This window comes from Hylobates moloch, unplaced genomic scaffold (genome assembly GCF_009828535.3).
Source record: "Hylobates moloch isolate HMO894 unplaced genomic scaffold, HMol_V3 SCAFFOLD_6, whole genome shotgun sequence".
In the NCBI taxonomy this organism is placed as follows: Eukaryota; Metazoa; Chordata; class Mammalia; order Primates; family Hylobatidae; genus Hylobates; species Hylobates moloch.
Window position 1 is genome coordinate 87007808 of NW_026652281.1, and position 12587 is coordinate 87020394.

At 40.0% G+C, this 12587-nt stretch overlaps 1 protein-coding gene across 2 annotated transcripts; it reads left to right on the forward strand.

Annotated features, from left to right (window-relative positions):
• Window positions 1-861: 861 nt before the first annotated feature.
• On the forward strand, window positions 862-12272 carry CNEP1R1 (CTD nuclear envelope phosphatase 1 regulatory subunit 1). 2 transcript variants are annotated; one of them, XM_032157299.2, is made up of 7 exons: window positions 862-977; window positions 1288-1338; window positions 2036-2107; window positions 5110-5183; window positions 8783-8892; window positions 9311-9365; window positions 10620-12272. In XM_032157299.2, exons 1-7 carry the CDS (start codon window positions 953-955, stop codon window positions 10659-10661), a joined length of 429 nt encoding a protein of 142 aa, XP_032013190.1. In that variant the 5' UTR covers window positions 862-952; the 3' UTR covers window positions 10662-12272. The 2 variants fall into 2 exon arrangements, with proteins under 2 accessions (XP_032013190.1, XP_032013191.1); XM_032157300.2 differs by lacking the exon at window positions 1288-1338.
• The last annotated feature ends 315 nt before the right edge of the window (window positions 12273-12587 follow it).

Consider the following 12587-nt stretch of genomic DNA (forward strand, 5'->3'; position numbering starts at 1 on the left):
TCCACTCGCCTCAGCCTCCCAGAGTGTTGGGATTACCGGCTTGAGCCACCGCGCCCGGCCAGGATCTCTATTTTAACAGAACTATTCTTATTTGAAATCAATTACTTATTTGCATGTTTGTTGCCTGCTGTAGCCCTTCCTCTTTGTGGGCAGGAATCCTGTCTACCTGGCTCATACCCGTATCAATACAGTGTCTAGCATGTTAGGCAATAAAATGGTTTTGAATGAAAGAATGCCACCAATAAATGAACAAGAATGAAATATAAATGTAGTCAATCCCTTACAGATCTCTTTTTAAGTTATAGGTATTTGGGCTTATACTTTGCCTCATTTAGGAATTATGAAAGCTGGGTGATGTGAGAAGAAAGTAACCAACAGAGAAGTGTTTACTTAAGGGGTTGGTTATCTAAGATACCATAATTAAGGAAACTTGTTATTTAGGGTTCTAGTTAGTTCTGTATAGATTTCATTACTCCTTGAGATCCTTGAGGACAGAACCAGCTCTTTGATTTCTGTATCCCTCGCTAGCGACCAGAATAATGCCTGGAAGGTAGTGGGCGCTCAATCAACATTTGAGGAATGAAAGAACCAAGCGGGGAACCGGGAATAAATGAATGAACGAACTGGCTCCGGAGGGTTGCAGTTCCTCCCCGGGGCAGGAGGCGGCGCCAGCGTTACGCCCGCCTGGCCGCCGGCAGTTCTTGGTCCCTCCGGCTGACCGTCCAACGCTAGGCTCTGAGGCCGGTGCAAGAGGCAGCCAATAAAAAGCCGTCTTAGTTGGAGGTCTGGTAGAGGAACCCAATGAGCGTAGCGGGTCTAGGCAAGGGGCGGCGCGACGGGGAGGGGCAGCGGCGAGCGGTTAGAGGTGGGAGTTGGCGCTGCGGGCTGGGCGGGGGCCGCGGAAGCTGCGATGCGGACGGGGCCGCGGCGGTGACCCGAGCTGCCGCCCGACATGAACTCGCTGGAGCAGGCGGAAGGTAGGGTGGGCCGCCCGGGCCCGTCCCACGTCTCCTCTCGGAAGCTGGCGGTGCTCCGGAGGGGCCGGCGTCGTGAAGACCCCCGCCCCGGGAGGAGGCCGCGGAGGATGGAGCTCGAGGCCCGGAGCTTGGGGGCGCGGAGGCGGCCGTACCTGGCTGGACGCGGGGGGCGGCGCCTCAGCTCCCTCAGTCTCCACAAGCCTAGAGGGTCGAGCTCCTCGCCAGCTTCTGTTTTTATTTTCTATTCATTGGCAGACACTTGCACTCCGTGCATTGCAGCCTGCTAATTCATTTCATTTCATTCTCACAGCCCCGCGAGTTGTATCCCTGATTCCTGCGGTGGTTTCCGGTAACTGCCAAGGTTAGGAAGTGCTGCTCGGTGTTTTAAAGTTTAAAGCACGCCACTGCGGAAAGGATACCCCACCACTTACTCGGAGCAGCTTAGACGCCCCTGTCTTCTAGAACTAGGCGCTGCCTGGGTGCCACGAAGATCACCTGTACCCCCTTCGGAGGGGGCAAGGGGAATGTCTTTCCACACCCGCCCGCTATCAGTGTCAAGAAGTCTAGTAAGGCCAGGCAGCGTAGCCATTAATTAAATATAAGAGCTGGAAACCGGAGGCGGGTAATTGCAGTCAGGTAGACCTCGAAGACTTTGATGTTAGGCACTACGTGGTTCTAATAGGAAGTTCTTGGTTCCCAGAGAGCTAAAACTCGACCTGATTTTAATTTTATTTGCAACCCTGAAAATGTTCGCTTTGGGCGCTGGCCGAGGCTGCTGCTTATTTCTCCCCATACCATTTTATGAAGCTTCTAAAAGTGAATCAGCAAGTTTTCTTATATGAGAAATTGGAATTAAAGAACCCTAATGTTTTTGTCGAGTGCTTAAAAAGCTGTCATAGTAAATGAAATAAACAGTGCAGTGATACATGGAAGTTAGTGTGTAAGACCTGAAGCAGTTAAGAGTATCTCACATGTCGTCTTAATGTTAGGTAAATACTCTGACATTTCGTCAGACGAGTAAGAGTGGCTAATTAGAAAATTGACATCTTTCTACCTAGATCTCAAGGCTTTTGAGAGGAGACTTACTGAATATATTCATTGTTTGCAACCTGCTACTGGACGCTGGAGAAGTAAGTTCCTGAATGTTATTTTAAGGGGAAACTAACAATTGATACTTTTATCCTTATATAGGAATGATTTGCTTTTATGTAAAATATTTGTGTAAATTTATTTAACATTGTAAACAATGCCTTATGAAGAAATTTTTAAGAAAAGGAAATTATAACTGGCTTTCTCAAAAGAACAGTCTATTTCGTGTGGTTGTTTTTGTTTTTCCATTAAAAAACATATTTTTTGGCCAGACGCCGTAGCTCATGCCTGTAATTCCAGCACTTTGGGAAGCCCAGGCAGGTGGATCACCTGAGGTCAGAAGTTCAAGACTAGCCTGGCCAACACGGTGAAACCCTGTCTCTACTAAAAATACAAAATTAGCCAGTTGTGGTGGCGCCACCTGTGATCCCGGCTACTCAGGAGGCTGAGGTGGCAGAATCGCTTGAACCCGGGAGGCGGGGATTGCAGTGAGCCGAGATTGCGCCATTGCACTCCAGCCTGGGCGACAAGAGCAAAACCCGGTCTCAATAAATGAATAATAAAAATATTTAAATTTTTGAATTAACTATTAGAGTTTTGATAAAGACATATCTAATAAAAATTTCAGTAGCCTGTTTATCAGTTTTATGATTTGCCTACAAACTATTGGAATAAAATTTTAGTAAGAAGAGTCACATTGGCAGGGCTCAGTCACGTGTATAATCCTAGCACTTTGGGAGGCCATGGCGGGAGGATTGCTTGAGCATGGGAGTTTGAGACCAGCCTGGGTAACATGGAGAGACCCCATCTCTACTCAAAAAAAAAAAAAAAAAAATTTAGCCAGGCATAGTGGCACACCCCGAGGTCCCAGCAACTTGGGAGGATCACTTGAGCCCAGTAGGTCGAGGCTGTAGTGAGCTATGTAGTGAGCTAAGTGAGCTATGTTCACTGCACTCCAGTTTAGGGAACAGAGGGAGACCCTGTGTTTTAAAAAAAAAAAAAAAGTAAAGTCATGTTATTTAATGTATACTTGGAAAAGTTACAGAATTACCCTTAGTTGATTTTTAACAAAGCATAATTGTGCTGCTTTGAAGTCTGACCTAGAAAATTCACATTATTACTATCTATTCATAAGTATCACGAATGCTACAAAATATAATTTGAACAGTGATTACTTGCCCATGGAAATATATAGGAAATGTGGACAAATATACAAGCCATGAGATCATCAAACAAACTGCTTTGTTGATATATGTTTGGAATAGTTTTTATTTGTTTTTGTTTTTGAAATGGAGTCTCGCTCTGTCACCCAGGCTGGAGTGCAGTGGCGCGCCATCTTGGCTCACTGCAACCTCTGCCTCCTGGGTTCAAGTGATTCTCCTGCCTCATCCTCCCTAGTAGCTGAGATTACAGGTGCCCGCCACCACGTGCAGCTAATTTTTTTGTGTATTTTTAGTAGAGACGAGGTTTCTCCATTTTGGCCAGGCTGGCCTCAAACTCCTCACCTCAGGTGATCCTCCCATCCTGGCTTCCCAAAGTGCTAGGATTACAGGTGTGAGCTACCACGCCGGGCCAAATAGTTTTAATTGCCTGGATGGTCATTATTTAAATTTAATTGCTATCAAGAAGGAAGTGTAGTAGCATACATTGAGGATTTACTTTATTTCAAAGTGTAAATCAGTTTGCTAGACCAAAAAAGCACTACTGAAGCTAAGGATCTAAGGATCTGGCAAGATTTTTTGTGTAATTTTTATTAAATCTGTTTGCAACGTTTTATTAGTATGCTGTGAGAATTCTGGTTGGTCAGAATTTACAGGTAATGATTTTCCTAGGTTCTCTGGTTTACCTAGGAATTATCCCCAAAACCTGTGTTTCACTGTTACTTGAAAATCTTTTAAAATGTATATGATACTGCCCTATCTTATAAAATGTGATATAAATATACTTTACTTTTTCTCTGACTCATGGTCTTAGCACTTACTTGGTTAATGAACCAGTCAAATAAAGCATGTGTATGAGGTCCTTTCTAGTGTATTGATTTTGCTTTTGCTTATCTTCTTAAAACATACATGTGTAATATAGTGCGTGTATTTCTGGAAATACAGAATTGTAAGAAATTTAGTTCAGTCTGTTCTGAGTTCAGAACATAGTTTTGATATTTTGATCCTATTATTAAATACCTAAAATAAGATTTTTTTCCTTTAGTTTACCTCTTCTAAAAGTACGTCAAGGAATTCTAGATAATTAAGGTTTTACTATATTTCTATATTTGCTATATTTCTGTTGCTCTTGGAAACTGGATTTCCACATTTGAAAAAATGTATGCATCCTAGCTGAAAGGCAACGGTCATCATCTCCAGAATATTAACTGGGTCTTGATGCCCCTTTATTATTTTTTACTAATACCATTCTTAAGTTTTACTTATGATTTATTTAGAATTTCTAAAATCATTCTAGCTCAGTGGAGAGAAAGACCTTTTCTAAGTTTTACTGGCAGTAATTTCTACCCTACCTTTCTTTAAGTCCCTTAAAGAAAATCCGATACTAACTGGTGTGCTCCATACTTCCTGCACTGACTTTAATGTAACCATGGCAGTCATCTGCAAAGCAAAATCCTTTAGTCAGTCTTCTCAGTACATTCAAAAAGGAGTGTCTGATGGTTTGTTTATAGTAGAAAATGAGTTTGTTGTTTTTTTAATTTGGGTTTACAAGATCCGCAAAATCTTCACTAAGCACAGTGAACGTTACATAGCATAGACTCTTCTACTGAAGTGTCACCATCGAATTGCTTTTTATTTCATTGATCATCATAAGTTCTGACCAAATCATAAGAGAAACAGTAGCTTAATTACTAAGGTTCACAATGTTTAAGAGAATTCCTTGAAGCCAGATGGCAAGCCTCCTAATTCCTGAGTCTAGTTAGTGCATTTTCCATTTAATAAAGTGCTATATTCTTTGGTTGTCATTTAGTAGGAACTGGTGGTGATAGTATCACATATTAAGTATGTATTTGCTTACTAATTTCGTGTTTATCTTTCATCAGTGCTTCTTATAGTGGTATCTGTCTGTACAGCTACTGGTGCCTGGAACTGGTTAATAGACCCTGAGACACAAAAGGTAGAAGTTTTGTTTTAAAATCATTAGCATAATTAAATGAGATAATGGATATTGTAGTGCTTTGTTAATGATAAAGTATTCAAACACTACCTATTACTACTACTAGTGATATTGTCATTAAAAATATGCCTTTTATTAATTTGCTCAAGGAAGATTTTGGCTGGCTGTTGTGAATTAAGTATCTTTACAGGGAAAAGGTCTAAGAGATGCTATTATTTCTTAGACATTTATTTGTTATTTGTCATTCACTTCTGAATTTATCATTTTTACATTTTTTTAATATCTCTCATTTTTACTTCAGTGTGAGTATTCTCTTCATTCTGCTTTGTTCATTGAGTGTCATCAGTGCCAGCTTTTAAAAGTTCTAAAATAGGCCAGGCATGGTGGCTCACACCTGGAATCCCAGCACTTTGGGAGGCCAAGGGAGGAGTTCAAGACCAGCCTGGGCAATGTAATATAGCAAGACCCCATCTCTACAAAAAATTTAAAAATCAGCCAGGTGTAGTATGCTGTACCCAGCTGCTTGGGAGGCTGAGGTGGGAGGATCACTTGAGCTCAGGAGATCGAGGCTGCAGTGAACTATGATTGTGCCATTACACTCCAGCCTGTGTGACAGAGCTAAACCCTGTCTCAGAAAAAAAGAGGGAGAGAAAAAAATTATAAAATAACATTTTCTTCTATGAGTTATCTCTGTTAATACCTTTCTTCATCCCATAAAGCACTGGAGATGACTTTACAGGAAACACATATGATAAAATAGCAAAATACAAGTATAATAAAAAGTCAGGACTAGATAAAAACAAGTTGGACCATGAGGTCAAAACCAGAAGGGAAACCAGCTCACTGATGTATAGGCCATGTAGCCCAACACGGTTGCCAGAATTGGATTATAAATTAGTCTCTGAGTAATCTCATCAGTGAAGTCACAGTTAATTCTGTGATTTTCATTGTCTGTAAGATAACACATATATCAGTTCCTTGGGCTAGCAAAGCTTTTCTTTCCCAACATTTATCTCTGAAAAAAAATTCCTTGCCTGAAGTTTAATATAGGAAACACTGAGGGATCTCCCATTGGGCACTGTGCAAGAATATCCCTATACCAAATGCAATAACTGATTTCATAATGTTATTCCTTGAAGCATCCTTTGATGAAAGTTGATAGCATGTTTCTCAAATTTCCACCTCTTTCTACTAACTTGTGCCTTAATTTCAAACTCAGGGCTTTTTTTTATTAGAGAAGTAGTTAGTCTCCAACTTTTCAGTGAAGTTTCTTTCCCCCAGTGCAGTTTTATTTAGGGAGTAATGATGTAATTTTCACAAATCTTAAAAATCCCCTCCCCGGTTTAAGCTGCAATTAAGTAGACTACTTTGAGTAGCTCTATTTGTACCTTTTAGGTTTTACAGAAGAAAAACCTAAGAGAAGGCTTTTGTCATCAGTCTCCAAGGCAATTCAGACAGCCAGAGAGGTTTATTTCGCATATAGTCTCCCTAACTTTATCTGCTGAGGTGGAGATATTTAAAAGGATAGGAAGCAAGGGGAGATTGGTGATGGAATTTTATGTTAATAGAGGATTTTTATGGCAGACAGGAAACTCTCTTGTGTGTTCATTTATAAAAATCTGATCTTAAGGCTGCACTTGGTAGTCATCTTTAGGGGAAGAGTGGAAGGAGGCTGGCAGGAAGATTGAAAAAGATCCATCTTGGGAAATGAGTCTGACTTCTAATTGGGAAAAATATAAGCGGATTTCAGCTAGTTGAGATCTTAATAAAACACAGAATTAAATGTAATTTGAAATAGGCCCAAAACTATGTAGTTAATATAATTTTCTAAATTAGGTGAGAATATAACTATTCACCTAAGGGTTGGCTCTTTATATTTCAGTATTTAATAACCCCAGACCTGACAGGATTTTTAACCAGCAATTGTATCTGTAGCAAGAGTTGCAAACTCAGGAGCTAGTGGCTAGCTGGAAGAACCTAGGGAGAGAAAGAATATGGCACACAGGAAGTACCTGACTGCCTGGCCTGGAGAGAATTGCTGTTTCGATGCACTGGAGTGTTGCCGTGGAGGGAGGAAGGCTGAAACTGATGGCCTAATTAAAATGAAGACATAAAGCACTATATATGCTAACCTGGTGCAGGCCACACACAACAGAGCTGGCTTGTGAGACACTGTCCTCAGAGGTTTGAAGAAGACGTTCTTCTGGAATATTAACTTTTCCTTGGGTCATCATCTTTCTGGGAGCTTCTTTTCTGGTATTTTCAGCCTCTCATTTCTTCATTTGACAAACTTCTGTAACCAGTACCATGCTGGGCCATCTACCTGGCGCTTCTGTCTTGAAATGCGTACCTGCGCATCTCCTGCTGTGAGAGTGGAGTGGGAATGTGCTTAACTTGATTCTCTTGCTCCCATCTAGTTACTAATCCACTTGATTTCTTTCTACACAGGCTCTAAATGCTTGTCTTCTCTGTGTCTCCAGTCGATGTTTCCATTTTGGTGCCTACTCTTGTTCCAGTCATGGATCCTGGACCCTTGTCCCTCTACATATTCTTAAGACTTGTGGATTGTCCTGTTTTCTGCTATCATTTGATATGCCCAGATCTGAAATCAGCTCTTTCTCTTTCATTCTAGTTCTTTATGGATAGCTACTAATCGTTTTTCCCTGCTTGAATGTCCTGTGGTCATTTAGATCTCAGAACCAAATTTGTTTTTTGCCTCTGCAGGGAGGAAGGGGTGATGCTGGAATTGAGTGTTATGAGGATATGTAAGAGTTAGCCAGGTGGAGGGAGAGAGGTGAACAAGGCAGCGTATGTGTGGAAATATGGCAGGAGATGAAAATTAGACTGGGACCAAGTTATGAATGGCAGAGTTTGCTCAACTCTTTTAAGGAAGCTTTTTAATAGTAAAGGTAGGCTGGGCATGGTGGTTCACGCCTGTAATCCCAGCACTTTGGGAGGCCAAGGCGGGTGGATCACCTGAGATCAAGAGTTCAAGACCAGACTGGCCAACATGGTGAAACCCCGTCTCTACTAAAAATACAAAAATTAGCCAGGCGTGGTGGCGGGCGCCTGTAATCCCAGCTACTTGGGAGGCTGAGGCAGGAGAATCACTTGAATCCTGGAGGTGGAGGTTGCTGCAACCTGAGAACGTGTCATTGCATTCCAGCCTGGGTGACAAGAGTGAAACTCTGTCAAAAAAAAAAAAAAAAACAGAGAAGGTAGCTAAATAACTAAATCATGTTTGATTTGTGTTTTCATTGAGACCAGAGGCCTCATCTTCACTCATTCAATGCAGAGTTCAGTAAATATTTTTGATAGGGTTGTTTTTTGATTATAGGAATGAATTTGTAGTAGTTCAAGTATTTGAAATGAATGGAGGGAATACTGCTATATTTATCTTGCTTTATAGAAGATAGAAAGCCTATACATTTTTATTTTTACAACACAGCAATACAGAGAACTAAGATTATTAGAAGTCTTCAAATCCTCATAGTTTAGATGATAAAAAATATTATATATATTGATGTACAAGTGGGAAGGTAGGAATCAGCCATTCTAAGATTTTTAACATTTTTATATTTTCATCTCTTCTTTTACAGGTGTCCTTCTTCACATCATTATGGAATCACCCGTTTTTCACCATTAGCTGTATCACTCTAATAGGCTTGTTCTTTGCTGGAATACACAAGAGAGTAGTTGCACCATCAATGTATCCTTTACCAAGGATTAAATTTCATTCTGTGAAGTTCTTTCTTGGTCTAGGTAATGGTTAAAAGCTTACTCTTGCCGGGCGGGGTGGCTCACGCCTGTAATCCCAGCACTTTGGGAGGCCGAGGTGGGTGGATTTCCTGAGCTCAGGAGTTCGAGACCAGCGTGGGCAACATGGTGAAACCCCATCTCTACTAAAATACAAAAAATTAGCCAGGTGTGGTGGTCTGTGCCTGTAGTCCCAGCTACTCGGGAGGCTGAGGTGGGAGAATCGCTTGAACCCGGGAGGCAGAGGTTGCAGTGAGCTGAAATCACACCACTGCACTCCAGCCTGGGCTACAGAGCAAGACTCTGTCTCAAAAAAAAAAACAAAGCTTACTCTTGAAACGAGAAATTTTCCTTTGACCACATGTATTCAGTATAGCTGCTCGATGTCGAACGGTATTAGCAGAATACAATATGTCTTGTGATGATGTAAGTATTTTTTTGGTTAGAAAATTATAGACCTGCATGAAAACACTGAAATTTTTGGCTTTAGAAATGTAGACATTTTATTAGCAATAAATTTTCTCTGTGGAATGAATAGTGAGAATATACTTAGAGCATTGATTCTAAGATACTTTTACATTTAACATATTTGGCATTGAGATCCATCTTACAATCAATGACATCTGACAAATTGGGAGAGTTAACAATTTAATCTTAATGACATAAAATCATGATGCATCTTTTAACTGATGCATCTTAGATTCAGTGAAGTACAGTGGTTGTTTGTTATTGACCAAAAATGGCTCAGCGGATATTGGTTTTATAAAGTACTGTTATTTATCAAGTGATATGCTACATATGTTATTTGTAAATAAGGTCATAGATTAATTTGTGGACTATGGACATATGAACCTATTGTGTTTTTAAAAGTAGATGATGGGAGACTGGGCATGGTGGCTCATGCCTCGAATCCCAGCATTTTGGAAAGCGGAGGCAGGAGGATCTCTTGAGTCCAGGAGTTTGAGACCAGCCTAGGCAACATTAGCAAGACCCCATCTCTACAAAAATTGTAACAATTAGCCAGGCAGGTGGCACACACCTGTAGTCCCAGCTGCTTGGGAGGCTGAGGCAGGAGAATTGCTTGAGCCCAGGAGTTTGAGGCTGCAGTGAGCTGTGATCATACCACTGCAGTCTAGCCTGGACGACAGTGAGACCCTGTCTTTAAGTAAATTAAAAACTATCATGTACCAGTGTATAATAAGGGTGTCTCACAATTTTGATAGGTAGCTTCTGTTTTGATTTGCTTATTTTATTTATAAAAGTGTCTTAGTCTTCAATTTAAAAAGTCATTAAACAAGTAATACCTATTCATTACAGAAATTAGAATAAAGAGGCCAGGCATGGTGGTTCACGCCTGTAATCCCAGCACTTTGGGAGGCCAAGGCGGGAGGATTGCTTGAGTCCAGGAGTTTGAGATGAACCTGGGCAACATAGCAAGACACCGTCTCTACAAAAAATGAAAAGAGGAGAAAAAAAAGATGTATGTAGTATTTTAAAATAAAGAGCTCAGAAGGAAGCTCCAAACAAAGGAAGCTTTGAAAGCATAACTATTAATTGTTTAATCTTGACTATAGAGAAGCGTTCTTATTCCTTGCACATACGCTTTAAGGTTTATAAATAAACAGTGGTATTTTTACTAGAACTGTGTATTGAAAAAATTTTGTCTTTTCATTTTTGCAGACAGGAAAACTAATTTTGAAACCTAGGCCTCATGTTCAATGACAATCTTCACTCATTGTTATGGGACTTAAAATAGCCTTTCTTCGAATAAGTGATACAGCAAAAAGCCATAAAGGATTCCTTTTGCGGTTGGATATGTAAAGGTCATAGCAGCAACTGACAAGAAGTGTGCAATATTTACCTGGATTATCTTGATGATGGTGACTCATTATCAGTGCTTTGGTACTTTTGATTACCTGTGTTTCAGTGTTAGTGTCACTTTAGTACTTCAGATCCTGCAAAGATTTTTGCAGATGAAGTATGTATGTATGTTACTAAGTTAAACTTAGAAACAGAACCTCATTCAGTTTTTATAATGTATTTTTGCAAACTACTGTAAATAGCAAATCAATGCCAATGTTAAACAAAGAGGAAAACGTTGTGTGGACTTTGTTCTCCTGCACCGTATTTCAGGAACATCTGCTTGCCATCCCCACAGCTCTTTAAAACTGGCTATTATGTGTGCCTTTCATTCTTACATTTCTAATCATACTGCAGGAAAAACATTGGATTCAGCTTAGACTGAGGAAAACTCTCCATTATGTTGTAAGAAGTTACAGATGTTTTGAGAAACACTTTCTGTTAAACCAGATATTGAACTCCAGCAACTATTGTGGTTATATTTTTAGTTCATTATTTTCATTTAATGCTAAATATCCTTTATATTGCTTTAATAATTTTTTTTTTTTAGACGGAATCTCGCTCTGTCGCCAGGCTGGAGTGCAGTGGCACGATCTTGGCTCTCTGCAACCTCTGCCTCCCGGGTTCAAGCGATTCTCCTGCTTCAGCCTCCCGAGTAGCTGAGACTACAGGTGCATGCCACCACACCCGGCTAATTTTTTTGTATTTTTAGTAGAGACGGGGTTTCACCACGTTGGCCAGGTTGATCTCGATCTCCTGACCTCGTGATCCTCCTGCCTCAGCCTCCCAAAATGCTGGGATTACAGGCATGAGCCACCATGCCTGGCCTCTTTAATTATTTTTAAAATACCCTAAAGACTTGTGAATATACAAGTCTACTGATAAATTATGTATTGTCTGGGACTTTGATAGTCATTGTTTTAGATAACTGGATTTTACGCTGTGGTAGACAGGCTGTGACACTAGTGTTGCACAGGTGTAATTGGTCATCCTACGCCTTCACCAGAATAACTTGGGAGCGGTGCCACAAACTAGAGTCTACAATTCTCACTGTTTAGAGAGTGTTAATGACATACTGTGTATGCATAATAGCCACATGTACTATAATAGCCCTTAAAATTAAACTATTGGGATTGCTGTAAATATTTTAAAGTACTGGAGGTGCCTTTTACCTGTTTATTAGAGTTTGAAAAGGTTTAAATTATTTCATGAGCAATCTTTTAAATTTCATTTAACATAAAGCTGAAAATTCAATAACAAGATAAAACTTTTTAACAAGGCTGCCATTTAACTTAAATGTGTTCATCTTAGCTTTCACTTGTATAAAATTTTATTCTTTGAACTGCAGCAATAAAACCTTCTGCTCTTAAGAAGTCTTAAGAGGGTATTCTATATATTCTGCTTTGTTTTATTTTCTGTAAATTTTGTAGGTAAATATGTGCATAAAAAATAAATACTTTATATATAACTCGTGATTGGACTTTTTCTTTGGTTTATTGTAAGTTTGTAACTCTGAAAAAAATGTTAAAACATATTGTCTGTATCAGATATAAGCTAGTTCCAGATGAGATATTTTACTTCAGTTCTGTGTCCAAGACAGCAAATTTTAAGTAGCACCTGTAGGTACCTAGTTTATTAGGTTATGATTACTTTTAATATGTCTTATTCATCATAGTCTAATAACACTTGGCTGTTAATCAGGAAATACAGGTTTTGTCATATTGCTCTTTACAAACTTGGATTGCCAGTTCCCTCCAAGAGCATAAAGCTGAAGAAGTATTTTATAGG